Source organism: Dunckerocampus dactyliophorus, chromosome 6, assembly GCF_027744805.1.
Source record: "Dunckerocampus dactyliophorus isolate RoL2022-P2 chromosome 6, RoL_Ddac_1.1, whole genome shotgun sequence".
Lineage (NCBI taxonomy): Eukaryota > Metazoa > Chordata > Actinopteri > Syngnathiformes > Syngnathidae > Dunckerocampus > Dunckerocampus dactyliophorus.
Genome location: NC_072824.1, coordinates 32,187,235 through 32,205,799, shown reverse-complemented (window position 1 = coordinate 32,205,799; position 18,565 = coordinate 32,187,235). Strand labels below are relative to the sequence as shown.

General features: G+C 43.2%; 1 protein-coding gene across 1 annotated transcript in view; it reads left to right on the top strand.

Annotated features, from left to right (window-relative positions):
- Window positions 1–373: 373 nt before the first annotated feature.
- mtnr1aa (melatonin receptor 1A a) overlaps window positions 374–18,565 on the top strand; it is a 61,945-nt gene continuing 43,753 nt past the window's right edge. The window contains exon 1 of the mRNA XM_054780160.1: window positions 374–863. Within this exon, the coding sequence (XP_054636135.1) occupies window positions 662–863 (202 nt within the window). The 5' untranslated portion in view covers window positions 374–661. The remainder of the gene's footprint in view (window positions 864–18,565) is intronic.

Genomic DNA, 18,565 nt, shown 5'->3' with positions numbered 1-18,565 from the left:
TTATCAATCAGACTTGATGTTCCGCAGTGCTTCCTGCGGGTTAAACAAACAAGTGTTAAAGAGAACGAGAACATGAAGAGGTTGTATTCATGTAGGACACAGAGAGACGCGCTTGCTGTTTAATGGCTGCCAGCATTTTCATGAAAGAGACAAAAACATGAATGACGGCGCTATGTAAGGATGAATGGCTGCCTGACATAAAGCCGCATGAATGAACACATATGAATGAATGAATGAAAAAAGTACAACGAATGTGTGTGCGTGCGCGTGTATGTGTGTGTGTGGGGGGGGCTTGCAATTACTCCACCCGGCCTCCAGGTGTCAGTGCTCGTCGCTCCTCAAAGAGCGCAGCGTGCTCCCGGCTTGAAAGCGCGCCACCGCCCGTTGCCACCGCTTGGAAGTTGTCACACAACAACATGCGTGGACGCCGTGGAAGAGAGACACGCAGCGTGGGGAAGAGAGAGTGACGGAGGAGGAGAGGGGGAGGTGATGGTGGCGCCCAGAAGAAAAAGTCCACGCAGCCAAAAAAGCTGGAGGATGAGGAGGGGAGCCGCGCCAGGCTACCAACCCCCGGCGCTCGCGGGATCCCGCCTCTAGCGCACCCTGCCCGGCCACACTTTGAGAGAAAAGTTCGGCGGGCGCGCGGTGCCATTCCTGTACAATGGTCACAAATGGGTCTGAGCTGAACAGCACCGCGCCGGACCCCGACGACACTGACACCGCCGCCGCCGCCGCTCTGAGCCGCCCAGCGTGGGTCACCACAACTTTGGGCTGCTTCCTCATCTTCACCATCGTGGTTGATATCCTGGGCAACCTGCTGGTCATCTTCTCCGTCTACCGCAACAAGAAGCTCCGCAACGCAGGTGGGTGCCAAATCCGGAAGAGGAGTTGCGCGTGCAATTAGTCAGCTAAATTACTAACTTTTATTACGACGGTGAACCAAGAGAAATAACACATTTTTCCTTTTTATCGGGAACTATTTTTTTTGTCTGCGTTTTTGCGATGTAGGGTTAAATTATGTCAATTCAGAGTCTTCACTGGATGATTTTGGACGGCAACTGGAGCAAGTTAGAGAAGCTAACTTGTTAAAGGGAAACAAAATGGCGGAAATGAACAACGTGTTGTTTTATTTGTTAAAATGTATGTAGTCATTTCTTTGTGTGCTTTACACAATAGTGTTGTTATTTGGGTAAAATTAGGTCACATTTTTCTACAATTTGTCATGTTTTTGTAATCGTAATCGAGGCAAGCTTTTTGCTGGTCATACTTTTAAATTTTATTGCAGTTTGACCAATTTCGCCAATAAGAAATGATGCAAATATAATAATAAAATAATGCTGCTTGGTCCCACACAAGTGTAAAAAGAAGTTAACTACTGTTCGTGGAACAATGTAAAAACAAGAAAAAGGGTAACATTGTTATATCGGATCTATATTTGTTATTTACTGTATGTAGGCGTCTGTGTGCTTTACTCAATATTGTTGTGATTTGGGTAAAATTAGGTCAAATTGATCGACAAATTCTCATGTTTTTGCTGATAAATGCAAGGAATCGGGGCAAAGCTTCACTATAGAGTATTTGGGTTCTTTCTAAACCGAACAAGTGCTGATTCGTTGAATTGGGTCAAGGCAGTCTTCAAATTGGTATGTTTTTGCTGATAAGTGCAAGTAATGGATGCTAGTCACACAATGTTAGCTTTGCCAAACAGAAACAAAAGCACCTGTTTTTGACTGTTTTTGTGTGTGTGTGTTGGGTTTTTTTAAACTTCAGGTTGGACTAGGTCAAATTTGTGTTATAATTGTCACGTTTTTGCCGATAAATGCAAAACATTGAAGCTGGCTGTGTAATATTAGTGTTTTCAAGTTCCCATTTGGCTATGTTATTGGTTTATTTGTTATTTTATCATCAAGACCCCCCCACCCCCGGTTGATGCTTTGCCTAAAGGATTTGTGGGTTGAATTCGGTCAAGTTTGTGTGGTAGTTGTCATGCTTTTACTGCAAATGTGCAGATTTGGCACGGAATCGAAGCGAGTCCCATAAAATGAGCATTTTCTAGCTCTCATTTGGCGATGTCATTGTTTTATGTAATTATGTAGAAACCTTTTCGTTAACTCCTTACTGGACCTTGCTGTGATTTCGGGTGACTTTTGTCAGGTTGGCGTCCAAACAAGTTTTTGTTGGTGAATGCATGGCTTTAGCAAGTAACCCAAGCCAGCTGCACAGTGTTTGCCTTGTCACGTAGCTCCAATGTGCATGCGATGCAGTGACTCTTTACTTTGCTACCACCGTCACATTTTGTGGATAAGAGAATTATATTTGTGGCAGTGAGGCTCACACGGACTGGCCGCAGCCTACTTTTTCAAGCGGATGTAATTTCAGTGACCCAAAGCAAGTGAGCGTGCTTGGAGGAGAGGCGGGCAAAGAGCAACAACTGAAGCAATTATTGACAGTCGTGACAGTTGGAAGCCGAAGGGGGGAAGCCCACCACCACTGCTGCCGCACGCCGGCATTAATGCTGCCTTTCCCGCCCCCTTCCCCCTCGCCACACTATCAATGCTACTCGGAGCTCGGTGGGGGTCTAATCTAATGGCTGATTGACTCAACCGGGTCCTCCCACAGGTTATTAGTGATAACAGCCACCTGGCATAACAGAAATAAGCAGAAGCGCAGTCAGTTTTCGCATGATTCGGTTTGCCAATATTTTTTCCCTGGTTTTCGTATTTTGCGCTTAACACAGATTATTTGCCCCGAGCTGTATCATTCCACGGAATGGCGTTCCCGAACAAAGCGACCAATGCGTTTCTGTCTCGCTGTTCATTTTGTTTATTTAGTGCGACCGCTAAACAACCCGTCAAGAAAGTTGCGAGTGCCAGCAATTACATCATCGCAAAGTATGAAAACGTCGTCCCCTCTTCTCCTCCCGCTGTGCTACTCGCCATCTTTGCCAAGAAGTGTTCTATAAAGGTAAAAATTAGGTCAAATATTTATTTTTTTGTTAATATTTTTGGGTGTCTGGATCAGGCAACTCGGATTCACATTATTTCCAAAGGGAAAAGTCGCTTTGGTTTTTGTACGTTTCGGTTTTTGCTTGACCTTCTGGAATGAATTCATGATGAAAACTGAGGTGCCACTTTGCTTGAAACGGTCCACAGCATCAAAGCCACAAACGGGCACATGCAGAACCGAACATACAAGCGATGGTCTCGCATGTTAGAAATTGAACAGAAGGGCTCAAAGTCAGGAAAATTGCAGTAGCAGTACAACGTTGAGTAATCAAACGTGCTGTAGAGCAGTGCGAGTGTGCCTTAAATCATAATATGGGTTCACTTGGGTCTGGGTTTGTTTGGTTGTGATTGTCACGCGGGCCCGGCAGTGATGCAATATCATGGCTGACCTCATTTAGAGGCCGCCGCTCCGGTCATTTTTGCTGACTCTATCCATTTCTGCAGCGTTGCTGGCATCCTGAGAGATCTTCATCATGGGCACAGATCCCCTTTCCGAGCAGTCCAGAACTAGAACATAGGCGTGGAAGTGCGCGGCGTGTCGTTAGAACAAAGTGTGATGCGACAGGAGGGACAGGAGGTGCATTTAGGCAACTTTGAAGTCGTGCCATTAATTAGGGCTAATTACATGCAAGGGGGTCATAATGCCGCAGCAGCAGCCAGCATTCATTGGAGCATGTGGTTAACTTGCATGTCCAATCATGAAATAGCCCAAGAGGAAAAGTTCTGACCATTTTAAGGGTGTGTGATGAAATAATTGTGTAAATGTGTTTAGTGGGGTCGTGGTCCCTGGACTCCGTGTCTCCGAGGTGCCGCTTTACAATTCAGGACGGGAACGTGTGCGTGCCTAACTGGCAGCTAGCACATTTGTGTGTTTGGAAATGTCAGATTGTATGCTAATTGGCAGACCGCTTCATTGACGTGGAAGAACTTGCATCACTGTTTGGTGATGACGGCCTGCCTGTGCTGGTCTTTACGTCTATTAAGTATCTCTAATGTGCTGTATGGCCTTCCAACGAATGATTCCATTTCTGCTAAATACAGCGCTTACAGACCGTATTTATTTTTTTGGTGGAAAAACCTAAATAATAGGAAAGTATGAATAAACCCCCCCGAATGCACAAGTGGCATCTGTAAAGCTGCCACGTCAAATCTAAAAAGCAGTGATGACAGGGGAGCTTTTTGGCCGTGCAGTCGTCCCTGTTTATGGCGGTTAATTGGTGCCAGACCTGACCGCGATAAGTGAATTTCTGCAATAAGTAAATGGAATATTTTTACAGTTAGACCACAGAAAACCTGTTTATGACTTTCTAAATGCGTTTTTTTTAAGATTATTAGTGCCCTGTAGACATGAAATAACACCCCTATAGTCACTGTTACATTCCTATTATTCTTTGTTTACGTCACACTGACAGGCACATAACAGACAGCCGCCGCTAGCATAGCATGCTAGCGAGCTAGCTAGTTAGCCTCTCCAATTTACTTATTCTAAACTTAAGAAAGTATTTCAAACGGAGTGGTGAGGGAGGACAAACGAGCCAAAAACGTACCACTTCCACACGGAATGAGACGTGTACGTCTCCGCCATGGCACGTTGGCTCGGTTAAGCTGGCTCGGTAGCCAGTCTCCATGCAGTGTGAAAGTCTCATAACATGACTGATGCCTAGTCACCACAATACTTCACTATTTCTGGAATAATAACAGGCCATCGTCAAGCACGAAACAGCCATCGTTTATTCATTATTTTTTGGGAAAACCGAATATAGCGAAACACTCTTTATACACAAAATAATCATCAAACGTGATGCACAAAGAGCAATGGACAGCTTCACGCTCCGTCTCCTTGCTGCTCCGTTCTCATTGCGCCGTGAGGCGTTCAGGCACACTTGGAATTGAGAGTTTTAGGCGCTAACTGTTTACAATTTTTATTCACGTACCCCCATGGCAATTTGCGTACCCCACTTTGGGAACCTCGGATGTACAGCATACATGTACCACTGTCTACAAAAAAACACACGATTTCTACATGTTTATATCTTTATGCTTCACTGATAATGTTTTTTTGTCTGCCATATGGAGTGTGGAGATTTCCCACTTGGTTTGGTGGTCCTTGAACGCAAATAGTTGCTGTGAGACGTTTAAATAAGTTGTACATCAGCGTTCCCATTCCATGTGTGGATGGCTCGTCTTACGTAATCGTTGATTAGTGTTAGGGTTCTGGAGCTGAATCAAATCGAATAATTCCGACGCTGACTTTTATTGCGAATGTTGATCAGAAACCAGAACAGAGCGTAAAGGTCAAGCAAGCAGGAGGCTTTGGAGGATTTTTAAATATCACTCCTGATCAGTTTTATGTATTACTCTCAGATTTGCTCCTGTACCGCATATGCTGCCTCAAAATAACTTCCATTTCCAGTTCTATCCGGTTCGTCACTTTTTCCCCCTCTTTGCCAGCGCTGGCACCCTTTTGAGACGGCATCAGATAAAAGCCAAAGAAAAAGCAAAGCCCACTGGAGCTGATCCAGTGCGCTTTGCGCCATGTCATGCTTGGTGGAAGTTTCAATTCTGGGTTGTTGTGCAACACTGGAGGTGTGATGTCCCAGAATATTTGGGTTGAACAGCAAATTAGCAGGACGTGACAGCGTTTGCATTGTGCTCACTCGGTGCAGCGCCGTCGTCTCGGAGCCTTCAGCTGCCTTTTCCACAGCAGAAAATCAACTTCAATGTACCTGTTATGCTGCAGATAAGGATTCCTCCCATTCAAGCGTAAAAGGGAGCGTGTGTGTTTGTGTGTGTGTGTGTGTGTGTGTGTGTGTGGAGAGAAAAAAAAACCTCCAAAAGAAGCCAACATTGAGTCGTCACACCTGCCAATTTCTGGTAATGTTGTGCCCGGGGTGTGACATTAACTCTGGTATCTGTCATTTAGATGCTATCTGTGCCTGGCGACTGCACAGAAAGGATATCTGATAGTGTGGAGCTCTGCTGCTGTTTTTGTGAAAGCTTTTCCTCTGTGATTTCACTGTTTGCATCTCAAATGTCAAAGAAAACCCAATAACTGTCAGCCTCAGGCCCTCGCTGGCCACTTCATTAGGAACACGGCATCGTGCTATACAGTCCTGTGCACAAGCGGTTTCAAAATGATACCAGGAAAAAACACAATTCATTCATTCAATTAACCGCCGTGTCGCAGAGTCTACGAAAGCAAATAATAGCCTAATCGGTTTCTAATCAGCACCACGTCAAAAAGCACTGGCATTCACCGCTGCAGACGACCCTCAGACTGAATTTGAAGTATCATGCAGCCTCTGCATGCGCTTGAAAGTTTTGTTATGCGCTACGCAGCGGTTGGTGTGAAAGTCATGCATGTTGCACTTGTCGTACTGTTTACAGCCAAATCATCAGCGCTGTGAATGCTGACTCGGCAGTTTGCGCCTTTCTGCTATCACGGCATTGGTTGTGTTGCTCCTGCGTTGTGCAACACGGTACTTGTTCATAAGTGACCATGTTGTCAAAGAGAGCTACATTTTAATTTCCATGTTCTCATGCACTCCACATCATGATTCATGCAAAAAAAGAAAGTTACATATAATGAGTTTTCACATTTAGGAAATAACAGCCTCTCTTCCCAGCTATGATTTGCGCTACTATTAAGTTTTGATTGACAGGATATGAATGTGCATGATCGTAAATGACACCTTTATTTTCCTTGGCAGACCTTGGTAGCGTCTATAAAACAACTGTCAGAAGTTCCAAAATGCATCAGATCGTAATCTGTCACACATCTAAGAGAAAAGGGGGAAACTCACACTTTTTCAGCCTGCGAGCTTCTTTTAAAAATGACCCAGTCCCAAAATCAACCCCCTACTATAAATATGTGATAATACAGGTCAAATGTACAGCATTCAGAGAGGTTGTGATGATATGTAGTATTCTACAGCGGTCACTAGGTGTCAGTAATGTTACATTGATGAGACAATAGCCACCGCAGGAAGTACTGTACGAACAGGAATTACCGTAAGTTATTACCGTATCACAACCAAAAACAAGAAAAAAGAGACCTCTGCGAAGAACCACACACAGCAATAAAAACAATAAATAAATCAAATGGAGCATCAAACCTCTGAAAAACAAAATTGCACATCAATAAATAATGAACATTGGGTATTTTTTTCTTAACAGGAACGTGAGTTAATGAAGCTATGGGGTGATGCCTGCTGTTGCGTGGTGTCACGTGGGGCACAGCAGGGCCACATCATGCCAGGACCGCTTCACGAATGCTGGAAGTGATGGTGGCAATACATACACACGCGGGAACAATGCGCGTCGCACATACTGTACTATTGACGTGCGCTAGACATGAGAAAGTAAGTCGCGCTGGAGCGTGTCCAATGCGCACCATTTTCGGTCACGAATTGCGTGCCTAGTGCATAATTTATGCGTAAACATAACGCAAACGGCACGCAAACTAGTCTTCACGCTTTTTGTGACACGCACTGCAAATTTCATGACAATGCGGAGGCGAAATGCGTGCAAGTGTAGACGTCCCTTTACTCCTCACTTGCAGCACTCGCAAGCGGCCCCGCCTCCACCCGCTGGGACAAAGAGACTGAATGACTGACAGGGGGGTTCACTCACTCCGTTCATTCCGCTATAGAACCAATGCACAGAGTGAAATCCAGCCTGTCTGGTGGAGGGAGAGGAGGAAAACAAACATGCATGTGCACGTCAATATATGGAGGCTGGCAAAATGATCCACTTTGTTTTTATTTGTGCTGTGGTTAATTGATTATCGTGGCAGGCTTAGCTGGAGTTGATCAATGTTGTCTTTGCAGGGTTGTCTCCTGTTTGGGGTTCAGCCATTGCGTGACTTGGCAGCGTGCCGATGGAATGTGATTTCCGGCCCCCCCGTTCATTAAAACCTTTGACATTAGTATTGCTCTCTGCGTAATGAATATTTCAAAAGCATTAATGCAGAATCAAGTGGTATTTGCTGACGTCCCTATTAAAACGAACCTTTCTAAACATCCACTGGCTTTGTTTGGGAAGACTCTCGATGGAAATGGGATCAGCGGCATCAAGCCCCATAAATGGATGAGTGAAAAGAAAACAAATCCCCCTGCTGATGTTCCACGGCGAACGTGGGGGGTTCCTGCTTGATTTGCCGCGCGAGGAAAGCCATTTAAAAGGCGGCTTTTGTGAGGAACAGTCATCCATTACACCTGATTCTATCTGCGTCTCGCACATGAATCCATTTTGCACGCGTGTGATTTCGAACTGCAGAACCAGCGGCGCCTTTGCTGGGGGAGCGACGCTAGTGTTTAATTAAAAAGACTTGGGGCGGGTAGCTGCCTGAATACCCCCACCAAAGAGGTCATGTCATGGTTTTGTTTTTGTGTGTTTGGATGATACAAAAACTACTGTACTTAGCTCATTTTCACGGAACATTGTCGAGGGGTGAGGCATGGGCCAAGAGAGAACACTTGGGTTTTTTGTTTTACTCTGCAAGTTGAGTGACATTTTAGTGAATAATCAGTGAATTCTAACCAGAAGTGGGTATAAAAGTGTGCATTTTTGCTGCAAAATCTAAATTTGGATTTGTCCTCTTTGGAGATCTGCATGCTCCTGATTCGGGCTGCAGCCAACGATTATTTTCTTCATTGATTAATCTAAAGATTGTTTTTCGATTAGTCAAGTCATCGGTTAGTCACCAGGGGTGTCCAAACTGTGGCTCGAGGGTCCTCGCTCATTTTATAGTGGCCCGCAGCACATTGTAAAAATAGAATTTAACAAGACAAAACAACAGCAGCAAAAATTGAAAAATTAGCAGTAATTTTACAGGAATAAAGTAAAAAAAAATGTGTAGAAAAAGTCATAATTTTACAAGAATAACATCGAAATATTAAGTAGAAAAATAGCGCTATTTTAGTAGCATAAGCTGAAATATTAATGATTTTTTATTTTTTTTTAGTTTTATATTATGAACAACGAATAAAGTTGTCATTTTTGGAAAATTAGGTTGCCAAAAAAGTTTGAATGTTACAACAGTAAAGTCAAAATATTATGGAAATGAAGTAAAGAAAATGTAGAAGTATAAAGTCGATAAATAATACTAATATATCATAATAATGCAATTGTTTCTTTAATATGTCATTTTCACTGTTGGAAGGTTGTGACGTGTATTTTGTCCCATGCAATTTGTACTGTCTAACATTTGCAGCATTTTTTGAAATGCTGGCTTTTCAACAGTATTTCTGTGAACGGGCAACTTTGTTTGCATTTGTTAATTCATGATTAACATAGGATCAATTCATTCATTTATTATCCCAGAGACGTTTGTTATTCAGCAGAGTTATGGTGACATAAAACGCCACCACAGTAAACCCCCACAACACCCGAAGAGACAAAAATACACACAAAACAATGGAAAACAGAAGACGCACAAACACACCACCAAAACAACAACAGTGATAATAATAATGATAATGACAAACATCGCAACAACAATACAAATAATAATTAATAATAAACTAGAATAACAATAACATTAGCTTTTTTTTCAAAAGCATCAAACCAACCATAATAAGCCCAAAAAAGAAAGATTGGAGAACAAAAGTACATCAGAATAAATGACAACAATCGTACCATCCTCATCATTACTACCCCCTCCCACAGACATTAGCACACCATCAGTAATGACGACAACCACCATGCTTATACTTGCCTTGCATCTCACAAGCACCACACTGCAGCCAGCATTTGTTAATTTATACTTTAAAATCATACGATTCCATTTACATCTGGAGAAAAAAACCCTTACATTTTACGTCCATTTAATAGTTAAAATAAATGAATATAATGTATCCTATAGCTGTAAATACTCACTATTATCTCATCTAAATGCAGTTCTTTCTAATGATATCACCTTTCTAATGATATCACCTCCATCGCATGTGGATACCAGTTGTGAGTTGGATCAGCTTCTATTCATGTTTTCAATTTGATGTTTTTTGTTATAATGCACATTGACAAAAATGCATTCTTTTTCTTTGATGACACATTGTGAAATTGATGCAGATCTCCAAGAATACAGTTTTGTGGTGTCGCTGGAACTTCCATACAGTATGTGAGAATGCCTCTCGTTATTTTAGACCACAAGTCTTTTATTCTCCGACATTCCCCAATAGGTGCGTAAGGGTTTTATGCACTTCATGTATCTCCTGAATTGTTGGATTGTGTATTTGCTGAGTTTCTATTCATTTGCTTGCGTTACCGAGTTTCACTTTCGTTTCCGGGTCTTGTGATTGTCGTTAGCAGTTGTTGCTTGCTAAAGGCTTTATACCACGTACCCTTCGCTCCTGTCTCCTTCTGAATCACATCTCCACATTTAGTGACTCTCGACTTGAGTAACATGTTGACCAACGACAGCGCGGCGGTCTCGCTGGAATGACGACACGTGTGCCTTTGTCGAGTTCCGCCAGCTAACGCTGCTGCGCAATACAAGCAACCGTGATGTAAATGGAGGATATCTTCTAAATGTGCCGGTGGTTTCAGCACATGAAAGCCCAGTTCCAACTACGAGGAATAACACCGGACATGACAAAGTACTGTATTTCCACACAGTGGCCAGACTGGACCTCCACTTTCTCTCATATCGTGGGACGGTATGACGGACTATTTTAGCACTTTTGAAACCGTGACTTTTTCACAGTGTGCTATACCTTGAAACCGGTAAGCGGCCCATGCCTACTTCAGAGGTTCCACTGAACTTGGAATCATTTCCACGGAACGCTGAGGTGGCCTGAGGCGCTGACCAAGGATAATCCAATTCAATTTTGGTCACCATTGGTTTGCTATCATAGCAGCATTGGGCATTTTTCCTGGGGTTAGGTGCAGTTGGGATTTGTGCCTCCGTTTTACTGCTTTTATATCCAATTGTGTCTCTCATACCCGATTATTATGTCCTTGTGTCTCAAGAGCTGAAGGGAACCTCGTTGTGGAGTTTATTAATTTGTGTTTGGAAAGCCTGGAAGCCATTGTTCAGCTGGGCTGCACAACTGGACCATCGCCAGCAGTAGTGGTATCAGGGGGAGGGTTCGGGGGAGGTGGGTGGCAGCATGACGACAAGGTCTGTCTTTGTCAGCCCCGCTGAGCCCCCTTGGGCTTCGCCAGACGTTCCTAAAAGACTTGCTCGGGCAGCCGGGGGCACTCCGAGCAGATCGCTTCCTGGCGTCGGAGCCTTCACTCACAAACGTTGTTTTTCTATCCTTTAAGTCTGGCTTTTGAGGCTTTCCTGTGTGCAGGAATGTGTAGCAATGATTTAGTTATGACAGGCGGGGTAATCAATTCAAATCGAGTGGTGATTAAACGCGTCTTGAAATAATTGAGGCAAAATCAACAGCTAGCATTCAGTATTCTGCAGGATTATTTTGCTGAATAACTTTGCTTTGAAACGGGAGCTCAGAACACTTTAGAGAAAATGTCCTATTCAATAAAAAAGATTTAAGAAATAACAATTGCTGCAATGATTGTTCATTTTCCTCCTACGCTATGTTGCCCTTGTATCGTACCGGGCAAAGGTTTGGGGATACTTGGTCATGCTACTGCATGACGGATGGTACCCCATGTTTCCCGCACATTTATTTATTTGCGGAGGCCCAGTCATTAATTGTGATCGCCACAAATCAATGTGGCGCTCGTCAGGATTCTCTTTTGAAATCTTTTACTTGGAGGTTCTTGTTGAATTTGTCTTATTTGTAAAAAAAAAAAAAAACTAAGCCTCACATGACTGTACGTGAATGAATGACAATTATGATGCTACAAGCTATGATGGCAATTATGAAGACATAACTATGACACGCTTTGAATGGGGCTAGGTGCTGGTACAAAGTAAGCAATTGGTAAATGCAGTAGACAGCAGGAAGTACTACTACGACTATTCAAATGATCGTAACAAGAGAAGACCAGCGACACCAACCAGCATTGTTCCTAAGTTGCATGTGTGTACTAATGAGTAGTGCAGTAATTTGATGCTATTCCTCTTTGATTCCAAGGTTATCGACCCAACCTGTGCCCCTGTAGATAGCTGAAATGTGAAATAAAACTCAAGAGTTGGAGTTGAGTTGATAAAGCGTCCTCTACGATCTCAGCCTTTTCGAGTGCAGGCTGGCCTAAGTCCAAAAGAACTTGACGGTTGATAACCAAAATATCCACTGAATTGGCTTCTGCGGTCCACTTAAAATATAAATGTTGACATAACTATGCTCGCACCTTGCATCCGTTTTGAATGAAGATCCTGAGGACAAATGTCATGACGTCGTCATCTGACAGCTGCCGAGCGACAGATTGCTCTGCTGGAACGACAAAGGTGCGTGCGCGTGTTACCCCTAAGATTCTTTTGTGGTGGGGGGCTGCATGCCGCCACTGTGTCGGGCCACAGCTGCGTCTGCAAATTTGTTTTTCATTATGACAAGTTAAAAACATGTTGACTTATTTATTCACTTCTTTTGGACTTTTTTCAACAACCAGCAGAACATGAACTGAGAACGTTGCAAAACTGTTCATTTAATGGCAAAGTTGCTGAGAGCCCTTTTAAGTAGGAGTGTAAAATGTCGAGCCTCCTTTTGCTACCTGACCTACAGCATTTAGTCCCATAGTAGTATGTGACTCGTGCAAAAGTGCAACATTTTCTACCTAAATTTAATTTGATGCCTGTTTAGAGTAATACCAAGACATGGGAAAAGAATTGTTCAATAATATATTTTTTAGTTCAAAATAACGCTTCACAAAAAAACAATTGAAGTATTTTTGTAATAGAAATCTGTCCTGTATAAACACTACAAATTCACAGTCCAGGGTTGTGATATCACAGGTGTATCCACCTTGGAGCACTATTAAAGCTACTTTGACAAAGCGAAAGGAGAGGTGAGCTATTTGTGTTTCATGTGACTGCCAACATTCAAATTGTACTTTATTTACAAAGCACATCTCCACTCCGTGTGCTCACTTGTCGTTAACCCAATGACTGCCAGCCATGTTCAGAGCAGAGAGCGCCACACTGCCAGTGTTTCTGGGCAAGACCCACAGAATATTGGGTTTTAGGACTACATAAGCATTGAAACTATCTAAAGAAACCTTAGACTCTCTTGTTTCGTCAGGAAAAAAGTTAGTTTCTAGCCTTTTCGGGTCGGTAGAACATAGGCTAGTTTCAGCAAAAACACCCGATTTTGACCAAAAAAACGAGAAAACAAGCTTTTTTTCTGCAGAGAAGCAAATTCAAGCAGAGTGACGGTGGATGTGGGGATGAAGCCCTGCTGCTGACCCATGCAGACGGCAGCCACTCGTCACAAGAATCAGGGTGCGTCCGGTGTCAGGCTCCGCTAACCGCTAGCTTGTTGCTTTGGCTGCCATGGTCGACTGCATTTGTGTCTTTGTCGGAGGGGTCCTGCATTTCTATTCAACAAAATACCCTTTTTCTGCCTTTGCTCACAACCTTAACATTTTTTTGCACACTTGTTTTCAGTACATCTTCATTATGTTCATAAGCCAGAAATAAGACATCACCCAGGTCACCTTTTATCTTTGGCGATGGCGTCGCTACTAAAGGCAGATCCACCGCCAGACAAGCTCTGTGACAGTGCTAGCCGCCTGTACTTTTTTGTCTCCGCTCGATTTCTGCATGTATTTCGCCATTTTGCTCTCTCAATCCACAATCCGTCTTCTTCAGAGACAATCTGTCGCTGCTGGTTGGAGGAAAAGAGAACTGTTGCCCCCTACCGGGACAGAAATACATTGCCTACAAGTCAGATATTCACACACGAGATAAATAAGACTTTGATCTGTAGCTCCCGCGGGAAAAAGCAAGCAAAGCTTTGGCATTGAAAGAGTTAAATACAGGTGTCGTGTGAATAGAACACTAAAAATATTAGGAGGTGAAGCAAATATTCTTTAGTCAACTACTCAACATGAGCTGGTGAGCTACTGCTAGCTTACAAGCCACCTGTTGGAGACCCCTGTGATAGCGTCACTGTCTTAAAGCTGGACACACTACGTGATTATGTTGAACAACTTCGGCACACGACTAGTGTTTTGAAGACAAGCCGTAAATGTTATCATCATAACAACAAAGCAAGATTGTTAAGTGACACTTCAAAAGAGTAAGTTGTGATGATGATCGGTGATTGATATAGCCCATGAAGGTGATAGCCACTTGTAGCTCGCCCGTGGGACAAAAACCAGATAGCTAGCTGCTGCCAGCCAGGCAAAATGTGTAAACAAAAATGCCAGAAAGTCGAATGCGATTGAAATGTGAGCGATCACACACGGTGGCTTAGCCTGTGGCAAGCTGTCGTCAGTTGACTATACATTTTACGGGTTACTTTTCATTGTCTCGATAGGAAACAAAGGTGAACGTCAACACAAGTCCGGTGGCGTGCCTTTATCTGGTCACACATGTGCAAGTGCCAACAGGGCGGACAGGCGATTATGGTGCATGCTAACCAAAATATAGCTCAGTGAAACATTTTTATGATCTTTTCAATTGTTTTCGCTTTTGTTTACATCAGAGTTGGTGCTTTGAGAGAGATACACAGCGTAACTTAACGGCTGCTCCTCCAGGAAACCAGCAATGTCACTGGTCCGTGAGTTTATTGAAGTGCGGTTATCCATCACGGTTTTAAAAGTTGTCACGGCCAGTTAAAATGCAGTAGCATTGTGGTTCTCAGGGGTGGGCTCTCCCATTCCATCGGTTCATGACACAAACGGCGTATCTGCACCTTCATCCAGATCGCCACCAACATCTAAAAGGCGGGAGCTCAGGAATGTCAGTAGAAATCAAAGTATTCAGGCTAACATTTGCACTAGAAATAATGTATCTGCTGTTTATTTTTGGCCCGTTATCACACCAGACTGCTAAAATAAACCCAAAGGCAGGGCACCCCCACGCCAGTCATTGGAAAATATTGCTTCAGACTTTGACACCGCCGTGGGTGTTTATCCTGCAGGTCTTCATGCACGGAGGCTAAACGGAAGGTATGCAGACGTTTATGCAACGTTATTTAATTAAAAGTCCACATTTGTCCGACGGTGTCCCATTATATAGCTGCCGCACCCGAGCAGACGCCGGAAGGGCCCGCCTCGCCTGAGCGTTGATCAGAGCGGCGCAGTGTGGCGCGGCAGCTTAATAGCATGACAACAGACAGGAGACGGCTCAGCGGGTGACAAACTCTGGACTAATTGGGGACCCGCAGGAGCCAGCGGGTCGCGACTCTGCAATTAATTTATAGTTTCCCTCTGGGTGTATGAATGGAGTGTGAGACTGACGTTAAGGATCTTGATTCTTTTTACCCGCGGGGCGGTTAATTCCAAACTATAGATTGCTTAATAGCCGCCGCTATCAGCCTGGTCCTGATGGCTGCTGTGTCTTTGCACCTGATAACACGGCCAAACATGTGAAAGGTTTGCACTAATGATGTCCGCCGCTACGGAGCATTAAGGATTAAAAGTCAAACATTCTCGATAAGGCAAAGATCTAATTAAAGTCGCTGATCTTTTTGCTCTGCACTTTTACCGCACCGCTTGGCGGTGTTTGGTCGATGGTATCGGTGTTTGGACAACCTTGTGTCAGGAAAAACGAGACGCGCAATGAAAGTGCAGACGAGAACACGGCGTTGGCGGCTCTCAAAACAGACGTGCAGCGCCTACGTTGTTGTTCGAGCTCTTTGAGATTATATTGCCTACCGGTATATACGCTCAGATAATCTGCCCCTCATTTACGTTACCCTCCGTCTGTTTTAATTAAGGAAAAAAATTCCAATTATTCCCACAATTTCACATCATATCTTAGCAACTCCAAACGATTACATTGAAGACTTTAATGCAAGGGTGTTCAGAGTGCGGGCAGGGGGTCATATGTGGCCCACGGCTGTTTTTTTTATTGGCCCGCAGGACATTCTCAAAATAGAATTTAACAACCCCCCCCCCAAAAATGGAAAAAATTGAAGAAAAATAATTTTTTGACAATACAGTCCAAATATTAAGAGAAAAAGTTATAATATAACAGAATTTCCAACAATTTTTTAAGAAAAAGAAAAAATTCAAGTGGAAAATAAAAGTATGTATGATCTGTGCTGATATTGGATAGATATCAAAATCAACCGATATTCAAGGCAGCGATATCAGAATCGGATCCGAAGTGAAAAAGTTGCATCTGGACACTCCTATTTGATCGCTGCGTTTTCGCTCTCGTTTTTGACGTTTTTCATGACGTCACAAAGGAAAAATCTTCTTCTTCATGGACATGATACTGTGTGTCTGACCTGCCGCTAACTACAGGAGCTCACCCCGTGTGATGCCAGCTTTGTGAAAAAAGAAAAGCAGGCTTCGCTGCACATTGTAAAATGAAGCCTGGAGCTCTGCCACTATCCACCAGTCAGCTACAGATGTGAGCGCTGTAAGTTTGATCATGTTGTTTTTCTTCAGCGAACAGGCTAACCTAGCATGATGTTGCTGTTAGAATGTGAGTGTAATGTTAGCACTTTAGCTCATATAGCTACAGTGTTGTTGCTAACATTCGTGTCGTCCTCGTATGTGATATACTGTACAGTCGGGCCTTGCTTTTTTGCCTTTTTTCAGGAATTAATTACTAAATGATGGCTGTTTGGTGGTAGACTATGGTCTATTATTAATCAAAACATTGAAAGTGATATGTAATATGTAGTATTCTGGTCACACGGTGGCATAATGACACAAAACATTGAGACATTACCTTAACACTGCATGAAGTCATGAAGTCAGCCATGGCATGTCCGACATGACAGAGTGGGGGGGAAAAAACCTTTCTTCCCATCCTGTGTGGAAGTGGTATGTTTTTGTCATTAGTTTAGAAGAAAGAAATTTGAGGTTAACCGAATAATAGGAGTGTAAAGGCGACTATGGGGCTGTTATTTCATGTACACAGGGCTCTAATAATGTTCAAAAACACATTTAGAAAGTTATAAACAGGTTTTCTATGCTCCTAACTATGAAACTATTCCATTTATTAACTTGGTCAATACCAAAGAAGTATTTATACGTCTTTTACGTTTTTTTGCGTGAGAGGCAAAAAGAGGTGATGACGCAAGTGCACACTAATGTTTCGAGCAGTTTTTAGCCATAAAAACTTTGCAGAAATGCATTGATCATTTGCATGGAAAAACACACTGGACAGCAAGGAGCAAGTGGAAGAGCATGGAGGAGTGTAGTGTGCTGAAGGTTACACGTTGTAGGGAAATTTTAAAGCATGCACACACAAATGTGAAAATAGTCAATGGTTCATGGTGTTATATTTGTAAATAAATGTTATTTTGATGTAGAACAACCCTTTTTTGTGTTATGTTGGTATAGTTTAGGTATTTCAGCTGTCACAAAAGCAAAACATGTGTCAAAGCAAAAGATATGCTTGAAATGTATCTTTTCACAAAAAGCTGGTCTTCTCCCTTTTTTACTGACGTTTTCCTGAAACTTGCTTATGTTCTACTGCTGATTACTAAATAACAGAAAAAGATAGAAATACCTTTTTTTTGCTGATGAAAGACGAGCGTCTAATCTTTCTTTTGGTAGGTTCCGTGTTTAGAACACAATATTCTGTGTGACTTGGAAAAATCAGTCAAAATCGTCTAAAATGGCCGCTAATGAAGGGGTTCAAGTTTGAAAAATGGCTGGGATTGAATGAGTTAACATTGAATCCAATATTGCAGAAATTCCTTAAATGTGGTGGCGTCTGGGACCTATTAACCTATGAACGAGGGACAACTGCATGGCATGTAGTATGTTGCACACGACTTACAGTGTGTATGCAAAAAGTGGATGAAGCACACAGCAGTGCTTCTTGGACACACACAGCTCATTAGCATGAAAGACACTTGTGAAAAGTAGAAGGGCCCCTTTAAGAATGATGGATACACTGATGAAGATAACTATCTGTACAAAAGCATGACACTTGTCTGTGAGCACTGGCAGCATGGCTGATGCATTCACACCGCTGTTGTCTTTCCTCAGTTTGTTTGACAGCAAGTATTTGAGTTGGCAGCTAGCACGTTGCCATGCTGGCTCGGGGCTGCTTTTCGAGGTCGTCTGTGAGGGGAAACGCAGAGCCAGCAAGCGTTCCTATCAGCATCCCAGACCATTTGATGATTTTCTCATATTTGTAGGATTATCTGTACACACGGCGTGCCCGCGGTAATCCCGTTTTAAGATACGGTTTGCATCCCCCGCTGGGATATTATGTGCCATGCTTTTTTTTTTTTCTCTTCCCCTCCCAGATATTTCCAGTGAGAAAACGTCTCTGTGCTGGTCTTGTCTTTTTACGGTTTGACAGTCTGCTGAGAGTTTGCACCCCCCACCAACCCCTCTCAAATTTGGTGCCTCAGCTTTAATTTCTCCTTTTTCAATTGAACTTGACCTCGCCGGCTTCATATTCCGTGACACCCTGTCTGTTTGCATCGCCATGATCCAACACCCCCACTGTGGCGCGTGCTGTCTGACCGCATACCTGTGGAAGAACTCGATGGAGGCAGCGAGACGGTTAG